Source organism: Heloderma suspectum, chromosome 1, assembly GCF_057233095.1.
Source record: "Heloderma suspectum isolate Gila_16-S chromosome 1, 16-S_ref, whole genome shotgun sequence".
In the NCBI taxonomy this organism is placed as follows: Eukaryota; Metazoa; Chordata; class Lepidosauria; order Squamata; family Helodermatidae; genus Heloderma; species Heloderma suspectum.
Window position 1 is genome coordinate 120279167 of NC_139458.1, and position 27558 is coordinate 120306724.

General features: G+C 41.2%; 1 protein-coding gene and 1 pseudogene across 1 annotated transcript in view; both read right to left on the reverse strand.

Moving 5' to 3' along the window:
• The window catches only part of USH1C (USH1 protein network component harmonin), a 104333-nt gene that overhangs the window by 27004 nt on the left and 49771 nt on the right, over nt 1-27558 (reverse strand). The window contains exons 14-15 of the mRNA XM_084828496.1: nt 23386-23510; nt 18476-18552 (exon numbers count right to left, since the gene is read on the reverse strand). Coding sequence (XP_084684622.1) covers nt 18476-18552; nt 23386-23510 — 202 coding nt within the window. The remainder of the gene's footprint in view (nt 1-18475; nt 18553-23385; nt 23511-27558) is intronic.
• LOC146357762 (small nucleolar RNA SNORA17) lies at nt 873-970 on the reverse strand (annotated as a pseudogene).

Below are 27558 nucleotides of genomic sequence, written 5' to 3' on the forward strand. Positions count from 1 at the left end.
GGGCTGTCCGGAGAGCTTCCACGTCTGGCTGCGGATCACAGCTTGGACTGTCCCGGCACGCTATGGTTCAGTGGCATGGCAGATGTGGCATGTGGTGGGAGAGCCTGCTTCCCACGCTGTTCCACCGAGGTTTGGTTGGTCTTCCCATGCAGGTTTTGGTGCTGCATCTAGGGGGGAATGACTTGGGCCGTGTACAAGGCAAGGACCTGATTGAGCAGGCCTTCGTTGATTTCCAGGTGATCCGGCACAGTTGGCCAGAGGTGACCATCCTGTGGTCCTGTGTGCTCCCAAGAATTGGAAGGCTTGAAGTAATGGTGCTCTTGAGCGGGCTTGTTGGAAGGTAAACAAAGAAATAGCCTAGGGCTATATGAACACAGTGATGGGATCATCACCCATCAGGAAATTAAATGGACAAGGAGGGAGCTTTACAGACAGGATGGTGAGCACCTGTCTGATGCGGGGAATGACATATTTCTGTCTGATCTGCAAAGGGGCCTGCGGGAAGTTCTTCTGCGCAGGTGGGGGAGTTTGACATAGGGATGTTGGAAAATTCCACCACAGACTCCAGTGAGGCTGGATTCTTTAGCAACTGGCCCCCCGGAGTCTGTGGTGGAATGGAGCAATTCCCCCGGCCACCCCACAGAATCCCCCTGGGATGGAGCCTACCTGGCGGTGGTCGCAGTGGTGGTGGCGGGTCATCTTCCGGCTGCTGCTGGGCTGCTGCAGCCGCAAATGGCGGCCGTCATAGCGGCCGCCATTTGCATCCCTGCAGTAGGCCATGATAGGCTACGTAAATACTTACGTAGCCTATCATGGCAAAGACCAGGGGCGCAAATGGCGGCCGCTAGACCATTTGCGCCTCTGCTCTTTGCCGTGATAGGCTACAGAAGTATTTACGTAGCCTATCACGGCCTACTGCAGGGACACAAATGGCGTAGCGGCCGCCATTTGTGTCCCTGCAGTAGGCCGTGATAGGCTATGTAAATACTTACATAGCCTATCATGGCCTAATGCAAGGCTGCAAATGGCGGCTGCTATGATGGCCGCCATTTGCGGCCGCAGCAGCCCGGCAGCGGCCGGAAGCCAGGCAGGATTCCGGGGGGGAGGACTGGATTGCCTCCCCCCCCGTCGAGGATTCCGGGAGGAGGACCGGATCTCCTCCCCTCCCCCTGCGGACCCCAGCGGAGCACGGTAAGTGGGGTTTCATACACTCCTAGCAAGCAATAGGCTTGCTAGGGGTGTACGAAACAAGCAATAGGCTTGTAACTCCTGGTGGCAGCTAGGACGGGCAAAGGAGAACGAGATTAGGGATGGTATGCATGCAGAGGCACCTTATAGTGACAGATGACACCTGAGGCCTCCCAAACGGGTTCAGCGGCTTGGTGGGGGGATAAGGGTTGCCTGGAAGACCGACTCACCTCACTCACCCAGGTGTTTGGCAGCACCAGGAGGGGGTGACAGGGGAAGGTCTATCTCCCCCATAAGGGGCAGTCGGGAGGGGTGGTGAGGCTGACACGCCACCCCTCAGGCTGGGTGTGTTTTCGCCCATAAAAGTGCCAACTAGCCGCTGGCACAGTCAGGACCTGTCCTAGGTTTCCCCTTTGCAGATATTTCAATAAATGTGGCCCAATTTCAATCCAAGCCTTTGTTGTCTGTCTCTTCTTTAACCCATCTCTGCTTGCAAATGGAAAAACAACAACCCAACAACAACTACAATACCAAACAGCCTGAGATCAGAGGAGATTGACATCTGTGGCACTACAATAGATCTTGAAGAAGTATGCCTATGCATAATAACTAGAAGCGCTAGAAGCTTCCCAGTGGAGAGGGCTCTCCTTTGAAGTCTTCAAAATTTATCATGACTAGCTAGTTGAAAATTAAGTGATATTTTAAGTATTTACAAAAAAGACAAGATAACCACCTTTCTCACTGTAACTAATATTTTAAAAATACAAACCAAATCTGTGCTAAATATGCTAATCTTGGGGGGATATATTGTTAATTCCTGAGAAATTTAAAATTACTTAGCTGTGCTCTTCATTATAATCTAATGAACTGAATGAGAAAGAAAGCTCCATGGGCTACAATTAGAACTGGATAAATAGGAGACATTAATGTCTATTTTGCAGAATACTGCTAATGACAGATTTTGGGAGCATTTCAGAAGCAGAATTTCTTCTTTATAAAAGTAATGGTTATATTTAAGCAGGCTTAAGTTGCTTTGTTTTTTGCCAGAATAAATGGTTAAAGTAGGTATGTCTGATTCGAGACTAATTCTAAAGAGTGGTGATGTATTGCATGGGTGATTATATGCAAACAAATTACATGAGAACTGAATTTTCTGTAATTCATTTTCAAATTGAAATATATACATGAAAACGTGCTCCATGTTTCATTACAAAAGCTAATTGGCCTTAGAAAAAAGAAGCCTTAGAAAAAAGAAGCTAAGAGGTAATATAGTTATTTTCTACGAGTGCATCAGGAAAGGACAATTCTACTTTTGCACAACTATAAGTCCTTGTGCCAGTTGCACATTGGATGCATAGTTGACCTATGCATTATGCACTGAATTATGGATCAGTTGCACCTCAGATAAGCAATACTACTACCTGGGCCATGGATTACTATTCTCATGCCTGTTAATTCATGCTGTAACTGTAAAGCCACCCTGCTCCCCACTGTTCCTGACAAAGAAGATGGAGAGTCTATTGTCATGGTATCACCTTTAATGACATGCTAAATGTCATTTATTATGAGTGCTAACTCTTATGTTGGAGTTAGTCCTTAACTTATATTAAATGATTGCCTCTAGCTCATATGAACCTACCATTTACTACAAAGGTAGGTGGCCTGATGCCCTCCAGATGTTTCAAACTACAACTCCCATCAGCCCCCACCACTGATCATTCTGGCTGGGGCTGACAAGAGTTGTAGCCCAAAACATCTGGAGGGCACCAGGTTGCCTACTCCCAACTTACTTTTACCAGCTCAGACCTATACATGAACCCCAATGAATTCAATGGAACTTACTCCAAGTAAGTGTACTTAGGATTGCAGCCTAACTCAAATGTTTGCCTGGTGGGCATTACTTTCAGGAACATGGTTATAAATACTGGCGATTGTTAGCCCTATCAGCTGGATGATTCTAATTTGTATATGTTTGACTGAGCTCCTTCCTGCCTAATCTGCCCCATGAAGGAATGAGAAATGGAGCCATCCCATTGTCCTTGAGCTGTGAGTTCTATCTTTGCGCGACAAAAAATATCAAGATTCTGTGCCAAATTTTGTAACATCAAAAGTTGAATTCTGTATCATGTATAAATCGTGCAAAATAACCAACTTAGCTAGATTTATCTTATTTTGGTGTAATTTGATCTACATTTTGAATATTTTCCATAATTTATTCTGTTTCTGATAGTCATGGGGAGGGGCAAATAGCTGTACAGGTCATTGCCCGCCCCCCCCCCCCATCACTGAAAATCTTATTCAGCAAGGCCTCTGGCTTTAAGAGTTCACCAGGCATTGGGCATACATCTTTACATTGCTGTCCCAAGGTTATGGATGCTACTACTAAAATTGTATTGTGAAATTTGGGAGGAGGAGTTTGAGACCGTTCGCACATCTATAATATATCTGACATGTTCAGTGTCCCTTCTGAGATAGAACACAGAGGGTGGACACTGATAGTAAGCAGGAGGTCACTCAACATTTCATACCCAATACAGCCACAGCATGCAGAACATATTAGCATGGGCTTACCAGGGCTTCTGGTTTGATTGCTGGTCTGACCATGATATTGTGGTCAGGATGCAGCATGACCGGTTTGGAGACTATAGGTACAGCTGGATGGTGCTGGACAGGAGGGCTTGGAGAAAATTGCTATTGGGGTTCAATTTAAGAATATTACAGAAAAATACCCATGTGTTTTATGCACACCAAACATTCGAAATGTAATTCAGACACTTGGCTTCTATCAATGAGTCAGAATGAATAGAATGCTGGTAAGAAGCAGCTAAATTTATACAGCTAGCCAATGTGTATGCAGCCCTTTCCATATTAAAGAATGTCATTCATTGTAACTTTATTTGGGGTGGTGATGACTTCAACATTAGATTCTAATCCCATAAAAACAAAATATGAGTAATCAATGTTGTCAACAACATTGACTTAATGTGCAACCACAATTATGCTAAAATGCAATACTGTTCACTATTGTCATGCGTTCAGCCATTTCCCTCTGCTCCCTACTCAGATTCAACACACAATTATGTCTAGCTAGTGCAATGGAAGGCAATGGAAGTAGAAAACAAAATAATGTACCCAAAGCAAACAGAGAGGGGAGGTAATGGCAAAATGTTACATGCATTTGGGACACTAAGAGTGCAATCCTATCCATGCTTAGACAGAAAAGAGTCCTATAACTCCCAGTACTCCCCAGCCAGCATGCGTAAACATGCATAGGATTGTGCCCTAACTGAGAGTTGTGTTACTTGTCACTAATTAAATCACTAAAATACATCCAGTAAAGTGCCATGGAACTCACACAAGGCAACCCACAACATCCACAATAGTAATGAATGCACTAAGGGTGGGGTGAGGCAGTTTCAACAATAATTTATAAGCAGAACACTGTAGCCCCAGAGCCATACAGAGATAATGTTTTGTTTAGAATGTGTATATGTGCATTAGCAGAAAGGGACATAAAATAAAGCATTTCTTTTTTATTTACTAAAATGACATACCAACGGACTGCCTGATGGAGATATTTTTCTGAGGTGAGATGTATTTTGTGCAACCTAAATGACAATAGGTTCCATATTGGTTATGATGATTCATGATTATGACATACCACATAACCAATAACCATGTTTTTCAAGAACAAATTGGTTCATGATAGAGATAAGAATAATATGGAGACAACAGAATGGGTACTTTTGATGCAAGCTTGACAACCTCTTGATAACAACATAATTAGTATATTTTCCCCCTTCAAAAAGCTCTTACCTTCAAACAAGAAGTCTGAGAATAGTTAGATACATTTTCTCTTTTAAATATTCTGAACTTTGAGCATGGTTCCCCTGTCCATTTTCACTGATCAAGTAAATGGGTATCAGAACTAAATTCAAGAATGTATATGTTAGTGTAACCCTACACTTACAATATGTTGCTGTCCTTCAAACAACTTGATGACACAGATTAATCCCCATTAAGTGTTTTAAGGTGCAATCCGACACATGTTTAGACAGAAAAAAGCCCTACAACTCCCAGCATGCCCCAAGGCAGCATGGCTGGCTGGGGCATGCTGGGAGTTGTGGGACTTGTTACTGTCTAAACATGAATAGGGTTCCACCCTTAAACAATTTAATTTTTATATATAAATATATGCTATTTATTATGAATATATGCCCCTCTCACACCCATGGGCACTACCAGAAACCGCCAATAGCGGTCACCCATGTCTTTCCTCTCTCCCACTGCCTGCAACAGCCCCCATGCAGCCAGGCAAGCCGGATACAAGTTAGGGCATTTTTACAGAGACAAAAACAGGCTGGGGCATGCTGGGAGTTGTAGTCCTTTCCTCTGTCTAAACATGCATAGGATTGCATCCTAAATTGACTAATACAACCTATAGAAATGTTGCCATGCAGCACAATATGGTTTTGCAAAGCTCACAAATGCCCACACCAGAATAGACATAATGGGCTTATCTTTTAATTTTGAAGGGGGTGGAGCAGGGAATGTTAAAGTACACTATCATGCAAAGCAAACCCCACAATGGAATATATATTTTTCTCTTGATAACCTCATGCAGCGACATGTCAGAGATGTGCATGCCACAGATACCATTTCATATCATACCTTTGGACTGGATAAGTAGGTCTGCTCACTGGTCTGAGAACTAACAGGGCTAAAACTCCTTCCTTTGTAGTTTTTCATTTCCCAGTCATTCAGAGAGTCCACTGGCCCTCCAGGCTGATAGCTGTGGCTACCCATTCTTTCCTCCAAATGAGTGGGCAGTGGGTGGAGAGTGCAAATAGTCTGAGGAGGAAGAGGGTAGGGTGGGGGAGGAGGATGGGGTGGGGGAGACAATGGTGGCGACAGAAGAGGTGCTGGAGGGTGCATCCAAGAAGATGATGATGATGAAGATGTCATCCAGGAAGCTGCAGGGGGTACTGGAGCTGGTCCCCTGGCAGCTGGGACATTTGGTGGAGAAAGGGGATAAGCCACTGATGATACAGATGCAGCATGGGGCAATGGAGGCGGCGGTGCTGGACATTTTGGAGCCTTGCCAACATCATCTAAGTTGATATCATCAAGGTCAGTGGTGTGAAGCTGCAAACCACCAGCAAACCTCCGCATAGATGTAGCAGAAGGAGAAACAGCAGGACGTACACCTGTTGTCTAGTATAACAACACAGATCTATTTTAATGCAGCACTTGCTTAAAATACCTGGATACATTCTCACTGGGATAAAAGCAAGTCAATAAATTGAAGTGCACAGTGCCACCCATTGCTATAAAACATTTCATATACATGCAGAACCTTTTGCCTAACTAAGTATCCCACACCAAGACATAACAGTTCATATTTAAGGAAACAATTATGCAATAGACAGAAACAAGGACATAGCCTATAGCTGAGAGAGACATTTCAAGAAAGCAAAAGCAGTCTATGGACACAAAATTAAAAGAAAAACCTAGCTTCCCAATAGGGATTTTTATTGCAACCAATATTATTTGGGACTTCACAGTATTGCATGGACGTTTTGTAAATAAGAGCGGGGAGAGATTAAAGAAACATAAACTGTTCATTTACTTCATTCAGAAAATAATTGAGAGAAAATTCCTGTAAGCTTTCCATTTCCTATTTACAGGAAATCTTGTTGTTGTTGTTCAGTCGTGTCCGACTCTTCGTGACCCCATGGACCATAGCACGCCAGGCCTTCCTGTCCTGCGCTCTCTCCCGGAGCGTGCTCAAGTTCATATTCATTGCATCCGTGATGCTATCTAGCCATCTCATCCTCTGCCGTCCCCTTCTCCTTTTGCCTTCAGTCTTTCCCAGCATCAGGGTCTTTTCCAGGGAGTTTTCTCTTCGCATTAGGTGGCCAAAATATTGGAGCTTCAGCTTCAGTATCTGTCCTTCCAATGAGCACTCAGGGTTGATTTCCTTTAGGATGGACTGATTTGACCTCCTTGCAGTCCAGGGGACTCGTAAGAGTCTTCTCCAGCACCACAGTTCGAAAGCATCGATTCTTCGGCGCTCAGCCTTCCTTATAGTCCAGCTCTCACAGCCATACATTACTACTGGGAAAACCATAGCTTTGATTAGACGGACCTTTGTCGGCAAGGTGATGTCTCTGCTTCTTACTATGCTGTCTAGGTTGGCCATAGCTTTCCTCCCAAGGAGCAAGCGTCTTTTAATTTCATGGCTACAGTCACCGTCTGCGGTGATCTTGGAGCCCAAGAAAGTAAAATCTGTCACTGCTTCCATTTCTTCCCCTTCTATATGCCAGGAAGTGATGGGGCCAGATGCCATGATCTTAGTTTTTTTAATGTTGAGTTTCAAACCAGCTTTTGCACTCTCCTCTTTCACCCTCAACAAGAGGCTCTTGAGATCCTCTTCGCTTTCTGCCATTAGGGTGGTATCGTCTGCATATCGGAGGTTGTTGATAATTCTCCCAGCAATCTTAATTCCGACCTCTGATTCATCCAACCCGGCATTTCTCATGATGTACTCTGCATATAAGTTAAATAAGCAGGGTGACAATATACAGCCTTGTCGTACTCCTTTCCCAATTTTGAACCAATCGGTTGTTCCATGTCTGGTTCTTACTGTTGCTTCTTGACCCTCGTACAGGTTTCTCAGGAGACAGGTAAGGTGGTCTGGTACTCCCATCACTTTCAGAATTTGCCACAGTTTGTTGTGATCCACACAATCAAAGGCTTTAGCGTAGTCAATGAAGCAGAAATAGACATTTTTCTGGAATTCTCTTGCTTTCTCCATGATGCAGCGAATGTTGGCGATTTGATCTCTAGTTCCTCTGCCTCTTCTAAACCCAGCTTGTACTTCCGGTAGTTCTCGGTTCGCATACTGCTGAAGCCTAGCTTGTAGGATTTTGAGCATCACCTTGCTGGCATGTGAAATGAGCGCAATTGTGCGGTAGTTTGAACACTCTTTGGCGTTGCCCTTCTTTGGAATTGGAATGTAAACTGACCTTTTCCAGTCTTGTGGCCACTGTTGAGTGTTCCAGATTTGTTGACATATTGAATGCAGCACTTTAACAGCATCATCTTTTAGGATTTTAAATAGTTCGGCTGGAATACTGTCATCTCCGCTAGCTTTGTTGTTACTAATGCTTCCTAAGGCCCACTTGACTTCACTCTCTAGGATGTCCGGCTCAAGTTCAGTGACCGCACTATCATGGCTATCAGGGACATTCAGATCTTTCCTGTATAGTTCTTCTGTGTATTCTTGCCACCTCTTCTTAATCTCATCTGCTTCTGTTAGGTCCCTGCCTTCTTTGTCCTTTATCATGCCCGTCTTTGCACAAAACGTTCCCTTGAGATCTCTGATTTTCTTGAAGAGATCTCTAGTCTTTCCCATTCTGTTGTTTTCCTCGATTTCTTTGCATTGTTCATTTAAGAAGGCCTTCTTGTCTCTCCTTGCTATTCTCTGGAACTCTGCGTTCAGTTGGGTATATCTTCCCCTTTCTCCCTTGCTTTTCGCTTCCCTTCTTTCGTGAGCTACTTGTAAAGCCTCATCAGACAGCCACTTGGCTTTCTTGCATTTCTTTTTCTTTGGGATGGATTTCGTTGCTGCCTCCTGAACAATGTGACGGACCTCCGTCCATAGTTCCTCAGGCACTCTGTCTATCAGGTCTAATCCCTGAAATCTATTCCTCACCTCCACTGTATATTCATCAGGGATATGATTTAGGTCATACCTGAACGGTTTAGTGGTTTTCCCGACGTTCTTCAATTTAAGACGAAATTTTGCAAGAAGCAGCTCATGATCTGAGCCACAGTCAGCTCCAGGTCTTGTTTTGACTGACTGTATGGAGCTTCTCCATCTTTGGCTGCAAAGGACATAATCAATCTGATTTCGATATTGACCATCTGGTGACGTCCATGTGTAGAGTCGCCTCTTGTGCTGTTGGAAAAGAGTGTTTGCTATGATCAGCATGTTCTCTTGGCAAAACTCTATTAGCTTTTGTCCTGCTTCATTTTGTACACCAAGGCCATGCCTGCCTGTTATCCCGGTGATTTCTTGACTTCCTACTTTAGCATTCCAATCCCCTATGATGAAGAGGACATCTTTTTTGGGTGTTAGTTCTAGAAGGTGTTGTAGGTCTTCATAGAACCGATCAACCTCAGCTTCTTCGGCCTCAGTGGTTGGGGCATAGACTTGAATTACTGTGATGTTGAATGGTTTGCCTTGGATTCGTACTGAGATCATTCTATCATTTTTAAGATTGTACCCCAGTACTGCTTTTCCCACCCTTTTGTTGACTATGAGAGCTACTCCATTTCTTCTAAGGGATTCTTGCCCACAATAGTAGATATGATGGTCACCTGAATTAAATTCGCCCATGCCTGTCCATTTGAGTTCGCTGATTCCCAAGATGTTGATGTTCAATCTTGCCATCTCATGTTTGACCACCTCCAGCTTACCTTGATTCATTGATCTGACATTCCAGGTTCCTAAACAATATTGTTCTTTACAGCATCGGATTTTCTTTTCACCACCAGACACATCCACAGCTGAGTGTCCTTTCGGGTTTGGCCCAGCCGCTTCACTCTTTCTGGCGCTACTTGGAAATACCCTCTGCTCTTCCCCAGTAGCATATTGGACACCTTCCGACCTGAGGGGCTCATCTTCCGGCGTCATCTCTTTTAGCCTTGTGATACGTTCCATGGGGTTTTCTTGGCAAGAATACTGGAGTGGGTTGCCATTTCCTTCTCCAGTGGACCACATTTTGTCAGAACTCTCTGCCATGACCTGTCCGTCTTGGGTGGCCCTGCACGGCATAGCTTATGGCTTCACTGAGTTACGCAAGCCCCTTCGCCACAACAAGGCAGTGATCCATGAAGGGGACAGGAAATCTTACATTTCCATTATTTGGAAAAAAAATCGTTCTAATATCAGTTACAGGACTGCTTTATAGTCAATTTTTTAAAAAAAGTCTTATATGGTGTCATGTAAAAGATGCCTACCAATGGTGATTGCTAACCATTTTCTATGTATTCTAAAAGACAAAACATCAATAGAAATCATTGTTGGGAAGCTAGGTTTTTCTTTTAATTTTGCTTCCATTTATTTCCTTTACCTTCTTGAAATGTCTATTCACAGAAAAAATGCATCTATTTCCATTTGAAATTCAAAATCTTTCCATCATGAGACTGCTAACTACATCTGCAAAATAGTTCCTAGAATAACAAAGTAAAGACAGCTATTTTACATATTACAGTGGGTGGATCAGAGCATTATTTTACCTCAGGAGAATCATTCTCCACAGAGGAGATTTGTTCTAATCGTGTTTGACAAAGCTTTTCTACCCAGTGCTGAGTCTTTTCTGATTCCTCTAAATCTTCTCGTTCAGTCTCAGATACCTGAGTCATATCATAGTTTACAGAAGGAAATATAAGGCTATTGTTTTAGAAAGAGATTCAAACACACAAAATACATTTCACTGTTAAAAATGCAAAAATCCAAACTTTCTTATAATTCATCTTCTCCAATCTCTACATAGTTTCTGAGCAAATATTTACTCCAAGATATTTATGCAGTGATTTGCAGCTGAATATATAAAATGCTGTGAGAAAAAGCTTTGTGTTTTAGAGGTGATATTAAAGCTCTCTCTGTGATTGTTTCACATATCAAATCATTACTTCCTGTGGCATTCATAAAGTAATGAACATGTATATGTGAAAACCTAAGCCTATGTGTGTACTGACCATTCCTTCCATTCTGGTGGGAAGCAGATAGAGAGGATACAGGGTGCTTCATATTTTGAATGTCAAAGGGCAGAATATTGTCATGCAAGATGACCCGGTATTAATATCCACAGGTATGCAATCCTGGGAAGCATAAACACATCACTTGACATCACTTAGTCTTTCAGCTTGGAGATAATTCACAGTGGCTGTGCACAGACACAAATAATACATACTGCTTCCCTTGGAAAAAGCAATGGTGCTGTCTGAGCCTATGAAAAGAAGCCCATTTTATTATTTAATTTTATGTATTGCATTTGTGTATCCACCCAATAGATGAAGCTCTCCAGGCAGTTCACAAAATTGACCATCTGGTCAGTTGGAAATCCATTTTCAGAACAAACTATATCTGCCTAATCATGAAAACACAGAGGCATGGGTCCAGACTTTGCTCCTGCTGTTGCAAGCGTTGCTGACATCCACTCAAGGACAACATCTTGCTGGTGGAAGGGGGGGGGGCAACATTTGCCAATTTTTCCCTATAGCAGTGCATTCTCCAAAACTCTGGACCCTCCAGAATAGTTACGGAAATCCCCTTTTGTAAACAGGATCCCTCCACTGTACCAAAACCCATCCACAGATTGAAAGAGCCTTTCTGTAAGTTTGGATCCAACCCAGAAAATTTACTGTTAGCCCAATGGGCCAATTCTCTGCTAATATAATTGCACTTTAGAGAACACAGCATTATTTTAGACACCATGGCTGAGGTAAAATTTAAATTCAGATGACTCCTGAAACAGACATTTAATGAAAAGTTCAACTGCTTTCAAAATACTCTCTTGTAAACTTCTGAAGGGAAGTTCTAGTAACCCTATTGACAAGGATTAATATAGCAAATTCACAGAAACCAAATAAAACATCTGACCAACTGTGTTAAATAAACCTCACAGTTATGTTTCAATTAGGTGACACTATCACATGTTCAACTGTTTAGATTAGCTCATACTACCACAAACAGGACATAAATGAATAATAGGGGCAAAACAGATCAAGGCACAAATCTCCGAAAAACTGTATATAAAGATATCAGGTTTGTTGATAAATGTATTATTGGAGAATTTTAAAGATCCAGTTAAAAATTTTAAAGATCCAATTTAAAAGAGCTATATTTGCTCTAGTTATGTCTTTTCTGATCACCAGTAGTTTTTTAATTTTAGCTTTGCCTGGAATTCTTACTTAAAGGAGAAATCAGACACTGGTTTAAAAAGCAGAAAAGTATTTTTTTTACCTTTTAGTCTATCCTGGGATTTTTATTGTTAAGCGTTTTAAATTGTTTTGTAAATGGGTTTTACATTATGTTTTATACTGTATTTTACGGTTTTGTTTGTAAACTGCCCAGAGACCTTTGGCTATTGGGAGATATGAAAGTATAAATAATAAGATATGTTATTATTATACATACACACCCCTATACCTGTATACATAATTTTACCAGTCCACATATAAATTTAAATACCAAATTCAAGAAGCTTCAGAATCATGTGCTTTGTACAAGTAATAGACATCTTGACATGTCCATCTTTTAAGTATTTGCTACCTAGCTAGGTTATTTAACAGTCAACCTCAATCGGAAATTTAAAATGTGCATATATTCAAAACTGTTTGCATATGCACATGCCAAAATACTATCCATGTTTAACTCCCCCCCCCCCCCAGGGAGAAAGGGAAAAAACAAAGGAATGAGAACTATGTAATGTGTTCCAAATCATACAGAACATACCTCTTGTACGAGTCGGTTGATTTTCAGCTGTTTTTCTCTTTCCAACTTCTCTTCCTTTTCCTTGAGGAGCTTTAGCTCAAATTCCAGTTGCATTTTGCTCTTCTTCTGTTCACTGAGACTGTCACCTTTGGATTTCTTTCTTTCTTTATCTTTCTGGGTGGTTTTTATTATTATAATATATACTTTTTAGAGTAATATACACTTTACAGGGGCTGACACTGGAAAGTTGAGATCGTCTGAGACTACAAATACATGAGCACTTGTCTGAGAAAAATGGGGCCTAATGAATATATACATGCATCCAAGCACAGTGATTGTTGGAGCAAGTCATAAAACAACCACAACCTCATAATGAATTTAATTTTAATCAAATCTTATTGGTAGGGTCAGATACATCAGAGCTGAAGGCAGGCCCCCACACAACTCAGAAAATATGTCATAGGTCTCTGTAACCCACTGTGTGGGTCTACATCCGCTTTACTCTTCAGTTCTCTCTGATCAGTCCAAATCAAGGGGCAATTCTGATCCATTAGTTTCCAAGGGTGAAATGGGTAAATCCATTCCTGTTTAATCTTATTGTTTATTTGTGTACCAGACTTCATGTTGGGCCCTTCTCAGAGCAATAAAATAACAATACTTTCACAGTGTTCTCTCATAGCATGTGGATGTTTCTGATTTAATGGAAAACTACATTATGGTAAAATATTATCATTAACTGTGGCCTCTACAAGTGTAATACAGGCTTAGATTATGGGTTTTACGTAATAAGTGCTCACATACATAACAGCAGTTCTTCTACTGTGCAAAAAAGGACTTTAGTAGTACTTTGCAGATCCAAAATGTTGTACAACAATATTGCCAAAATAACACAGCAAGCAAATGCAAAGAAAACAACAACCTTAGATTACTGTGGAAAACCAAACTGCTTCTCTGGAATTTTATTAAGCCGCTTATAAGTCAGAGTTTGAGAAGGTAGATGGGTGTTAATGGAAACGGAGGATTTTATTTTCCTAAATAAATTGGCATCCTGAAGATCAGCTGCTACTACACAAACAAATACAAATTTAAACAGAAAAAGTATTTGCTCTTGATTTACAATACAAGCAAAAGCTGCTTTAAAGCTACTGAATTAAGGTTGAGAAGTCTTTCTTCCCCCTGTGTTTATTAGACAAAGGGCTCACAGATCAGGCTGTGTGACTTTAGCAATTGTAAGCAAACTGTCTTGCAAGAGCTCATGGTAGCAGCTTAAGGAAAGTCCATGACTAAGGAAAACAAGGAAGAAGATAGTTTGACTGGTAGAGTAAGCCCTTTGGTAAATCCATGTCACTAGGGAACATTGAAGGAAGAGCCTGGAACTTATCCGCAGATCCATTCCTCTTGTTAGTGAAAAATGTTTGAACAGGATTTTGCTTGCTGGATTAAATGCAGCTATATATGTTTTGGCTTTCGCACAAATCTTTTTTAGTGACAGAAAAGTTTAAAAATGAGTTGTCTTTGCATTCTGGTTATATTAAAATATGCATATTGTTTTTTTTCTTTCTGATATTAACTTGCAAAGCTGCCATACATTGATAAGAGAAAACTGGCAAGTTTGCCAGTTCATTCACAAGAGGTTTTCCCAACCATTAGTATATCCAATACTGGATATTCAGTTGCCACTGTTGAGTGACAGCCATGGGGGAAAGAGGCCCATGCTCATATTGGTGCATACTGTGAGATAAGAGCAGACCCAGCGGAAGGCTAGGTGAACATGGTGTAGTGGTGCAACTGCTGATTGGCCAGTAGTGTCCTGTGCAGGCATGGGCCAATGTTATCAATGGGGACTGCACAGGGTGTTGCTGGACAGTCAGCATAACATAGCAGTAACAGTAATTTAGGGTACGGTGTGATTATACCTTTAAAGATTAACAGATTGGTCCTTTAATGTTGTTGTTCTAACACATGAGTTGGTTAAAGATTGAAATATATGTCACTTTTAAAAAACAAGAGCCTAAGTTTGCAATCATAAGCATTATTTATACGGACGTAAGAGCTCCCAAACTCAGTAGGATTTATTTTTGAGTAAACATGTTTAGGATAGGATTGTAAATGTTTGTATTCTGTTTTGCAGGGCATGAGATAGTAGTTGCTACATAAATATATAATCTCAACAAATTATATTAGTAAAACTGTTCATAATGTAAAGCCATCTATTGTTTAGGTTTCTTACCCCTATTCTCTATTGTAAGACAGTGGGGGATTTTCCACCAAAACAAATACCAGCTTCAGAAAAGGGATTTTCCTCTAGTCTGCAGCAGGAGAGGAAAGGGTTAAAAATTCCCCCTCCATGTCTGCTCTGGTCCCATTAATTATCAGTCCCTCCAGCTGATGCAATTTGTATTTTTTAAAACCTGCACATTAAATGCAAAGAGGCATTTGCCATTACATCTGCTTTGGCACGTAAAGTGTCTCTGACTTTCTTATTTGATTTTGAAATAACACAACTTAGAGGTCAGAGCTGAACATCTGATATAAATGGAAATTAAACGTAGAAGAATCTTTTGTAGTCATTCACTGATTGGTTGAGTGGCTGGGTTAAGTGGTGAAGCTTTCACACTGACAAGTAACGCCCTGGGGCTGTTTGCATGATCATTGCAGTCCACCATGGCTTATTTAAGCCAGGGTGGGTTGCGGTCTGTGCTGCCTGCCCTGTTGAATATTCAAGCTGCGGTGTGTGGTCATTGTGACTTACTGTGATGTGCAAACAGCTTAGGCAAGGGTTAAAAAATTCATGGGTTGTTTAACCCTTGCATAAGCCACCCTTGCCAGGTTTGCATGACATGATAAGCTACAGTGCCCACCTGCTATGGCTTGAATATTCAAAAGGGTGGCCAGCACATGCTGCAACCAAAAGGGTGGCTATGGTAATTGTGTGAACCTGGTCAATGACCAGGTTTGCACAGTCATTGTCACCCAGAGTGCCTTAAATAAGCCACTGTGGTTTGCAGCATGTGCCGGGCACCCGTAGGGACCCATTCTGTAAGCCAACCTCCATTTGTAGGTTGTTGTGTTGTTTGAACCCAGCAAGGGTAATTCATTGGCATGGTTAACAGACCACCCACAAAATAGCCCAGGGGTTCTGGGTGGTCAGTTAACTATGTCAACAAACCACTCTCACCAGTTTTTGACAACATGGCAACCTATGAATGGAGGTTGGAATGTGGAATAAGCGCCCGCAGGTGCCTGATGTGTGCTGCAAAGCACAATGGATTATTTAAGCTACCCTGTGTAACAATGATCATGCAAACCAGGCCAATGTATTTAGTGCCTAGGATAAAGATTATTCAGCTCTGAATAGAAAGCAGTAACAGTCAACACTTCATAAGAACTGCTATTTCAGTTGAACCACAAACAACTTAGATCAAATAGTATGCTTATTTAGTTTGAAGAAAGTGCCACTGTGATCAATGGGGCTTACTCCCATATTAGTGGGCACAGGATTTCAGCCTTATTTACACTTTTTGCACATCTCAACCAGGAAAGTGTTTGTGAATATGCAAAATACATTAGCCTGGATCCTAAAGTGTCTCAGTGTAACTCCACCTGTGCAATGGGGCTTTCCACCCATCCTCCCTACTGTACCACCTTGCATATCTGAAAATCCGCTCTTGCGGTTGGGGATCCTCCAGAGTGGTGCACGATGGGGCATGGGGACTGCAGTGGAAGGGGGGAAACTGGCAGAAATAGGGAGGGGGCACCATGCATGAAAAGAAGTGCTTTTTCACTCATGTAAAGCACCTTTGGATCCAAGTCATTATGACATAAAAAAGCTCTTCCTTCATTTCATGCTTATAAAGAAATGTATGTGGATGAACACATTGGTATAGAATGCAGTTGGCACAGCAAACTTAATAACACTCAACATTCTTTGTACCTTACGAACTGTGGGAAATTTTCCTTCGTATCGATAAAACCATCCAAAAGCTATAAATATGCAAAGGAGAAATACATGACTGAGAACAATGCATAACAGATATATGCATCAGCAGAGTTCCATATGTAACTGGCACAATGTTGTTTGAAAAAGGAAAAACCACTGCAATAGGATCAGGTATTGTATATAATACAGTATAGTCATCACACTTGTATCTTAACTTTCAACTATCTATTGGTAACAGGCAGATAATAACAATCTATTATTCTTCAGATTAATACAGTGCCTAGATATTTACACAACCATCTTGACGGAAGTGCCTCAGTCCAGGGATCACAATGCAAGATCTCAGAAGCAGACATGAAGCTCCTCAGCATCTCAGCAGAGAGGGCATCAGCAGAGAGGGCATCTATTTAGAGCAACCCCTCAGTTGGTGAACAAGGAACCATACACACCAGAGCTCTGTGTCCCCATTGCACATGGAGCTTTAAACCCAAGTATAAATCCAGGGGTACTTCCAGACGGATGGCTCCTAACACTACAAATCAAGAGACACTGCAGCTATTCCATCTTTTCCTCCTTAATGGATATTCTGTGGTAAGAAAAGGGACAGAAGAACAGATGGGAAAACAAGTCGGGGTTTCAGATGGAAGATTTTAACTGAACCTCCTCCAAAGTTCCATTAAAAGGAAAGGCGATTGAACAATAAAAGCCTCATCTGGAAGCACCCCAGTACTAACTTTTGAAAAGCCAAAACAAAACAAAACAAAACAAAAAATGATCTGAGGGTGGTTCCAAAACATGCAACCTTTTGTAAACAGGAACAATTCAACTGTTGAGTTGAGTTTTTTCAACTCAAAATAGCATTCAATATTCTAAGTACTTTCTTAATATAAAGTATGCTAAATAAATTAGCTCCGCATCTTCTGATACAACACAGTTCTATCCATATGCTATGTTTATTTATATAGCCACTATTTATATTGCAGATTTCCCTAGGAACTCACCTGCAATGTATGTAATGAATGTTAGCAGCAAACGAGTTCTACTTGCATTGGTTCTAGATCAGCTCAACACCATCCGTGCTAATTTTTGTCTTGTTTTAAAGTTGTAATGAAATGCAGTGCTACGTGGTTAAATATTTTGCAAGCTTTCAAACCCTACACTGTACTTCTTCAGATCTAGCTGTTCTGCATTGAGTTCTTACAGTTTGATACTTGGTTGTTAGTCACCTGGCTGCATAGAGGACACAGGATGAATGTGGCATCTACTTCCTCTTTCCTTTGGACATCCAGATGACCAACCACTAAACCTGCTAATTAAGAATGCAATTCCTTTTATTTGCGTTCTTTGCCCAGAAAACCTTGTAGTATTAAAGCAGAATTAGTTCAACAAAACATTTCCTTTTTACAAATTCTGTTCTCGCCTGTCCTGTGAGCTCAACCAGGCTTTACATGCTGAAATACTGCAGTTGGTCAATGGACACTGAGCAGGAAAGTAACTAGGTAACAGACAAGTGTCTTAGTTCATTCCTGGTTTTTCACAGCCTGATTTGAAGCATCACCTGAACACTGTTCTGGTTTCCAGTGTTACAAAACACAAAACAGGACCCATAAAAGATTAGCTGGGCTAATCCAGCACATTTTCCTGTTGTGTCAAAAAATTGTGCCTAGCTCCATAACTATATTTGTGTCTGACACAGCAAATAAATGAACAGTGCCCCAAATAAGAGAATTATGGGATAATGAAGACTGTAGTCCAGTCCAGCATTAAGATTGACTGTCAGGAGGAAGAACAGTGCAGAAAGTATCAAAGTCAAGACAGGAAGCCAAGGTGTTACAGCAAACCTGTTGGCTCTCTTTCAGCTTCATTCCAGTTACATCATCTGCTGCAGGCTGGTCAAATGCAGTTTCATCTAAATCTACTAGAGAATCAAAGGAGGAAAGAAACAAAGGAAAAAGAAATGATAATACTTTGGTTCCCTTGTCCCTAGAATGAAAAGAATTAACACAGAGAGGGCCCCTGAATAAATTATGCAAATTTATTTCTTCTGACTCTTTTTTGAGGAAACTCATTGGTGCCAACGGAAACTTTTTTAACTTTTTTAAACCCATCCCTAGCTGCATGGGGTGGTGGTGGTGGTGATTTTTAGGGAGGAGACATGGCTGGGGAGGGAAGGGATAAACCTCACCTCCCTGCATGGTCTGACCCCCCACCCTAAAATCACATACACCCTTCACCTGTAAGAAAATTGGAAGGCAAAGCTGCATGCTATACGATGGGCCTGTTTGCATGTAATGCTAAGCCACCGTGGGTTAATTAACCCATGGGGCTTTCTGGTGCATGCTGGCTGACATTTTGAATATGCAACCTGTGTGTGTGTGGATGCGCCCTGGCTTGTTTTGTTGTGTGAACTTGGGCGTTGTGGGTTACGTGAGGGTTAAACATGGGTTGATCTAGGGTTATTCAAAGGTTGTTTACCCCTCACATAACTCACGATGCCTGGGTTCACATGACAGAACAAGCCACAGCGCCCTCCCCCAACTTGCATATTCAAAATGGCACCCACCATGATTTAAACAAGCCACAGTTGGCTGCGGTGATCATGCAAACCAGGCCATTATATATAATGTGTAGTTTGGCCCTGAATCCTCCAGATAGCTGCAATCCTCTCTGTCCAGACCAAGACAGCATCCATTTCAGGCATGCACAACCTGTGACACAAAATACCAAAGGTAAACCACCTGTACTATATTGAGGTCTGGCAAATGCTTGATAATCCTCCCATGTTTAGTCCAAGACAGGCACCCAAACCAGGCTTATTGAGCATCTGGTGGGCTGCCACACAAGCTGTGTTTGACTAGATCAGTCAAATGCTGCTGAAGAGATTGAGGCTGCAATCCTATACACACTTACCTAAGAGCAAGCACCACTGAATGCAGTGGGGCTTACTTCTAAGTAGACATGTATAGAATTGCACTGTAAGGCTGCAGTCCTAAACATACTTATTAGAGAGTAAGCTCCGTTGGACACAGTTGAACTTACTTCTGTGTAAACATGTATATGATTGCAATGTAGACTCAAAGGTAAGTCCTACTAAATTCAATGTCGCTTACTCCCAGGAAAGTGGTTATACTCATGTCTACTCAGAAGTAAGCCTCACAGAGTTAAATGGAGCTTATTCCCAGGTAAGTGTGTATAGAATTGCAGCCTATATTACCTATTTTTTAAAAAAGAAAAAAAACAAAACAAAATCCAATTTAGAAATGCATAAAATCTGATTTTTATGGAAGTCTCAGGGTATATAATTAATTTTGAGAAATTTACATGGATGGGCTTTAACATGATGGAGCAATACAAAAATAAATTAATAGAACTATGTAAAATCCAATGCATATCTTCAGGGATTAGCTACCTTGGTATTTGGTTGATGGATAACATAGATCAGATTGCTGAATTTAATCATAAGCAGCTATTTCAGTAGGTATTAACGGATACGGGATAACAGTCTATGCTGAATTTGTCTTGGTTGAGTCGACAGTCTTTCATTAAAATTAATGTTCTCCCAAATATATTATTTTTATTAATATATCTTTGAAGCTCAAAGAATGGCAAGATCTTTGAAATAAATCCATATGGCAGCAATCAGGTCCTAAAACAGCATTGCTTACTTTGAGCCACCCATGGATGGAAGGAGGGGTTACTTTCCCCTTATTTTCTAAATATTATGAAGCATGCAGATTGGCCAATATATGGGACTGGGTCCATAAGAATGCAGTCGAATAATTTGAGCAAAATGGAACATATCCACATCTGAATTATGTATTATAGTATCAGAAAAAAACTGATTTGGATGTGTGTTGTCTAATTCATGCGTTAAGGCTATTTTAGAGGGGTGAGCTAAACATCAAGGATTAATTATCATCCCCTATGTCCCTGGCTGATAATGAGTAAAATAATGGAAGAGGGACATTGGGGGATATTTCTAAATGGGAAGAGGTAAACTTTAGTATCTTTGTGGTAGGGAATTCTGAGATTGCTTTTGATGAAGCAGAGTGAAGGACCAATGGACAGCTGAAGCTATATTAATTTTTCCAGATTAGACATACCATTTTTGCACTGTTATGCAAACACAGTCCCTTAAGGAATTGTTAACCATTGAGAAGTGCTATTTAAGTTCCTCTAGTAAGGGTCTAATAAGTAAGATCTATACGTTGCTAAAGGACATACAAAAAGGATTTACACTTAATTTTTGAAAAAGTGGAGAATTTGATAGTGATGGCCCTAAAAGAGAACTTCTTTAAGCATTTATATCGATGGTATCTATACCATATAAAATCAAGAAGATAGACAATTTGACTCATGATAAATTCTGGTGGTATGGTGAGCAAGGTGCAGACTACATGCATATTTTTTGGCACTGTGATAAAATGAAAGCATAATGGACTTTGCTTCTAAATCATACTGAGTTTATAACAGATTATAAAATACCAGTGGATTAATTAAGGGTGCTTCTAAGTTATCTGAAAGGGTATGTAGAAATCTCTGATATAGAGATGGTTGTTAATTTGCTGACTGCAGCTAAAATGTCTATTGCATCATACTGGAAAAAGAGTATTGCCCCTCCATTGTCTGATTGGAGGTTTGTGTTTTTTGGATATTGGACACTGCCATTATGAAGAAAATGACTTTCTATATAAGAGCAAGAGAGAATCAAATGTTTGAGAATAGATGTATTGAAGAATGGAGTGTGTTTATTACATTTTATGCTTTCCTGGAATTTATTAATGATAAATTTCAGGATAGCATTCATCCATATTTATTTTCAGTAGACTCAGTTCATGTATTATAATTTATGTATTTGTAGGATGAGCTATTTACTTTTGTATATGTCTTATTTTTATTTATTTTTGTATATTTAATTTTTTAAAAAGTTAAAAAAAGAAGTAAACCCCACCGAGTTAAATGGGGCATACTCCCAGGTAAGTGTGTATAGGATTGCAGACTTAACATATATGTATTAAGATTTAATATTAACCAATTAAAAAAACATTTAATTAAAAAAACCAAAATCCAATTTAAAAATGCATAAAATCTTATTTTTATTTAAATCAGATTTTTGAGAGTGTTGGACTGGGAGCTGGGAGATTCGGGTTCTAGTCCCCACTCAGCCATGGAAGCTCACTGGGTGACTTTGGGCCAGTCACAGACTCTCAGCCCAATCTACCTCACAGGGTTGATGTTGTGAGGATAAAATGGAGAGGAGGAGGATTATGTATGCTGCCTTGGGTCGTTGGAGGAAAAAAGGTGAGAAAGAAATGCAATAAACAAACAAACAAATAAATAAATAAATCTGCTGTGGCTGGAGAGCTATTTTTGACTAGGTGGGTAACAGTTGTGCAAGTCTGTCTGAGGTAAACCATATCAAAAGTAGATAGTTTTTTCCTCTTTCATTTTTCTTTTCCTCTCTTTGTATCCTCTCCTCTCCTAGAAATTCAAATGGGTAGCAACATGTTTTAAAAATAATAATGGCTGAAGAACAGAAAAGAATGAAAGGAGCTGTAGTCAAACCACGTCTCTGCATTATCCCACTGCGCTGCTGTAATCCTTCAAAGCAGCCATAGAATGTGTATTCTCTCCATCCCTGGTTCACCACCCTGGCTCTTAGGGACGTTACACTAGTATTAAAGCCTGCATCAGTGTAGTGAAGTTGTAGGAACAAAATAATCTCTGTTATGGATTCTAGGGGGTACTGTGGATTAGTTATTGTTTTTGAACCTTGGCAGAATTGGGAGCAGCAACAGTGGGTGGAGTTTCTGCTAAGCCCTCACTTCTGTGTGTGCTGAATAAAGAACAGTTGTGTTTGAGGCCCACTGATTCCTGCAGTCATTCCTACTACCGATACAACAGTCTCCTTACAAGGGCTCTTTTATACACCCACTCAATGTGCTGAACGAAGGTGGTAACTGGGGAATTGCAGGGGATTCATATAATGGAGCAAGCTGATTTAGAACACATGCATTTGATAGCTATATATTTAGCAATCACACAAACTCTACATCCATGCTGCAGCTCTATAAATTGACATTCCAGTCCTAGGAAAATGGCTTCTGCAGTGTTATTATAAATTGAACAGAAATGCCAGCCGCTCACTATTTATTTATTTATTTATTTATTACATTTATATCCCGCCTTTTTTCCTCCAAGGAACTCAAGGCGGCGTACATAATCCTCCTCCTCCCCATTTTATCCTCACAACAACAACCCTGTGAGGTAGGTTGGGCTGAGAGTCTGTGACTGGCCCAAAGTCACCCAGTGAGCTTCCATGGCCGAGTGGGGACTAGAACCCGGATCTCCCGACTCCCAGTCCAGCACTCTAGCCACTACACCATGCTGGCTCTCACTACCCCCAGATGTCACACGGCAGCTAGAGTGACATGCTTGAACTGTCAGCCAAGGAGTATAGATTTTGTAAGACTATTTCTTGTTTGGTGAGGGCGGGGGGGAAACTGAGTTGTACTTTTTCTTCCTCAGTTCATTGTTATCTTCCTTCTTGGTGAGAGCTCCTCTGAATCTGCAGCATTTAATCAACGTAATAGAAAGAGAAAAAAATCAATGACTGTATCAGTGATTCATTTCCACAGTTCAAAGGCATTAGCCTCTCCCTAGGCAGATGTTTTGAGAGAACTACAGCACTGGGGGCTGGAGTTAATGATGCACATTGCTAACACTATCTGGGATGAAAATTGTTACTTACTTCGATGTTTAGGATGAGGGGGAGGATGAACTTCTGCAACTACAGTTTTGGATGGCTTTGGTGGTTCTTTATGGCCCCAATCTTCTTCCCATTGCTTTTTAAATTTCTCTTCCTCTGCCTTTATCCTGGAAAGGAGCAAAACAACATTTATTTGGATGGCATGGTCTGAATGCACATGAAGTTAAGCAGGTCAGGGATTGCCAGTGCCCAGATGGGAGACTTGGTGGGAGTGCCCTGTGTATGCCATCCTGAGTTCTATGATGGAAACAAAGTGGGGCATCATAAACAAATAAAACGGAATTTATTTATTTTACCTTCCTCCCTTACCATTTTTTTAAAAAACCACACATTTGAAATGTATATTTAAATAAAAGCATGAACTGAAGTCAAACACTCTCAAATCCTATTGATTTCAATGGAACAGATTTAAGCATGTGCTTTACTCTGACTGAAATAAATGGGACTGAAAAAAGCTTTAATTTGAGGTTGTTTTCTGGTTGCCACCAACCAGTAAACAACCATCCTCTTTTGCTTTGGGGCCAGTTGCTGTAAAAGCAAGAGGGTGAGCCCAGATCCCTCCTTCTGAGATTTTTTTTTAAACTGTACACCTTAGGTGAAGAGAGCAGTATTGTGTCAGGCTCTGCCCTCACATCCATCCCAGTTACCTGGGTTTTGGCCCTAGATCCACCTAAAAGCAAAGTCCAGCCACCCCACCCCACCTGGGTTACATCACCTGACCTGCTTTGGGCTCTGCCACTAACCCAGAGGGCTCCACCAAGATTCCAAAATTCTTTATTTCAAGAGCTGGTAACTCTTGATCTTGCATATAGTGAAGAATACTATAATATACTAAAATTAAAGAATTGTTTTATTGCTGCTACATTTATTCTCGTTGTACTGTTATACTGTGGTTTTAAGCTCTCATATTTTATATAGTTTTATGCTGTACCTTGTGATTTCAATTTTTGTGAACCGCCCAGAGAGCTTTGGCTATTGGGTGGTATAGAAATAAATAAACAAATACACAGATAAATAAATAAATAATTCTAAACTTCAGGAATAAGCCAGATCTTTCTAGTTTCCTTACATAGTGAAAAGGCCCCAAGAAAATGTAGCTTTCTATAGTCTAATATCTAGGGATGGAAATAGTATTATTCTATATATATTAGCCCCATTCATGGATCACTGCCTTGTTGTGGCAAAGGGGCTTGTGTAACTCAGTGAAGCCATAAGCTATGCCATGCAGGGCCACCCAAGATGGAGAGGTCATGGCAGAGAGGTCTGACAAAATGTGGTCAGAAGGAAATGGCAACCCACTCCAGTATTCTTGCCAAGAAAACCTCATGGAACGTATCACAAGGCTAAAAGAGATGATGCCGGAAGATGAGCCCCTCAGGTCAGAAGGTGTCCAATATACTACTGGGGAAGAGCAGAGGGTATTTCCAAGTAGCGCCAGAAAGAGTGAAGCGGCTGGGCCAAACCCGAAAGGACACTCAGCTGTGGATGTGTCTGGTGGTGAAAAGAAAGTCCGATGCTGTAAAGAACAATATTGTTTAGGAACCTGGAATGTCAGATCAATGAATCAAGGTAAGCTGGAGGTGGTCAAACATGAGATGGCAAGATTGAACATCGACATCTTGGGAATCAGTGAACTAAAATGGACAAGCATGGGCGAATTTAATTCAGGTGACCATCATATCTACTACTGTGGAGAAGAATCCCTTAGAAGAAATGGAGTAGCACTCATAGTCAACAAAAGGGTGGGAAAAGCAGTACTGGGGTACAATCTCAAAAACGACAAAATGATCTCAGTACGAATCCAAGGCAAACCATTCAACATCACAGAAATTCAAGTCTATGCCCCATCCACTGAGGCTGAAGAAGATGAGGTTGGTCGGTTCTATGAAGACCTACAACACCTTCTAGAACTAACACCAAAAAACGATGCCCTCCTCATTTTAGGGGATTGGAATGCTAAAGTAGGAAGTGATTACCGGGATAACAGGCAAGCATGGCCTTGGTGTACAAAACGAAGCAGGACAAAGGCTCATAGAGTTTTGCCAAGAGAACATGCTGATCATAGCAAACACTCTTTTCCAACAGCACAAGAGGCGACTCTACACATGGACGTCACCAGATGGTCAATATCGAAATCAGATTGATTATGTCCTTTGCAGCCAAAGATGGAGAAGCTCCATACAGTCAGTAAAAACAAGACCTGGAGCTGACTGTGGCTCAGATCATGAGCTGCTTCTTGCAAAATTTTGGCTTAAATTGAAGAATGTAGGGAAAACCACTAAACCATTCAGGTATGACCTAAATCATATCCCTAATGAATATATGGAGGTGACGAATAGATTTATGGGATTAGACCTCATAGACAGAGTTCCTAATGAACTATGGACGAAGGTCCATCACATTGTTCAGGAGGCAGCAACTCAATCCATCCCAAAGAAAAAGAAATGCAAGAAAGCCAAGTGGCTGTCTGATGAGGCTTTACAAGTAGCTGAGGAAAGAAGGGAAGCGAAAAGCAAGGGAGAAAGGGGAAGATATACCCAACGGAATGCAGAGTTCCAGAGAACAGCAAGGAGAGACAAGAAGGCCTTCTTAAATGAACAATGCAAAGAAATTGAGGAAAACAATAGAATGGGAAAGACTAGAGATCTTTTCAAGAAAATCAGAGATCTCAAGGGAACGTTTTGTGCAAAGACGGGCATGATAAAGGACAAAGAAGGCAGGGACCTAACAGCAGCAGATGAGATTAAGAAGAGGTGGGAAGAATACACAGAAGAACTATACAGGAAAGATCTTAATGTCCCTGATAGCCATGAGAGTGCACTCACTGAACTTGAGCTGGACATCCTAGAGAGTGAAGTCAAGTGGGCCTTAGGAAGCATTACTAACAACAAAACTAGTGGAGATGACAGTATTCCAGCTGAGCTATTTAAAATCCTAAAAGATGATGCTGTTAAAGTGCTGCACTCAATATGCCAACACATTTGGAACACTCAACAGTGGCCACAAGACTGGAAAAGGTCAGATGACATTCCAATCCCAAAGAAGGGCAATGCCAAAGAGTGTTCAAACTACCGCACAATTGCGCTCATTTCACATGCCAGCAAGATGATGCTCAAAATCCTACAAGCTAGGCTTCAGCAGTATGTGAACTGAGAATTACTGGAAGTACAAGCAGGGTTTCAAAGAGGCAGAAGAACTAGAGATCAAATCGCCAACATTCGCTGCATCATGGAGAAAGCAAGAGAATTCCAGAAAAACGTCTATTTCTGCTTCATTGACTACGCTAAAGCCTTTGATTGTGTGGATCACAACAAACTGTGGCAAATTCTTAAAGAGTTGGGAGTACCAGACCACCTTACCTGTCTCCTGAGAAACCTGTACGAGGGACAAGAAGCAACAGTAAGAACCGGACATGGAACAACCGATTGGTTCAAAATTGGGGAAGGAGTACGACAAGGCTGCATATTGTCACCCTGCTTATTTAACTTATATGCAGAGTACATCATGAGAAATGCCGGGTTGTATGAATCACAGGTCAGAATTAAGATTGCCGGGAGAATTATCAACAACCTCCGATATGCAGACGATACCACCCTAATGGCAGAAAGCGAAGAGGATCTCAAGAGCCTCTTGTTGAGGGTGAAAGAGGAGAGTACAAAAGCTGGTTTGAAACTCAACATTAAAAAAACTGACATCATGGCATCTGGCCCCATCACTTCCTGGCATATGGAAGGGGAAGAAATGGAAGCAGTGACAGATTTTACTTTCTTAGGCTCCAAGATCACCACAGACAGTGACTGCAGCCATGAAATTAAAAGACGCTTGCTCCTTGGGAGGAAAGCTATGGCAAACCTAGACAGCATAGTAAGAAGCAGAGACATCACCTTATCGACAAAGATTCGTATAATCAAAGCTATGGTTTTCCCAGTAGCAACGTATGGCTGTGAGAGCTGGACTATAAGGAAGGCTGAGCACTGAAGAATTGATGCCTTTGAACTGTGGTGCTGGAGAAGACTCTTACGAGTCCCCTGGACTGCAAGGAGGTCAAATCAGTCAATCCTAAAGGAAATCAACCCGGAGTGCTCATTGGAAGGACAGATACTGAAGCTGAAGCTCCAATATTTTGGCCACCTAATGCGAAAACTCCCTGGAAAA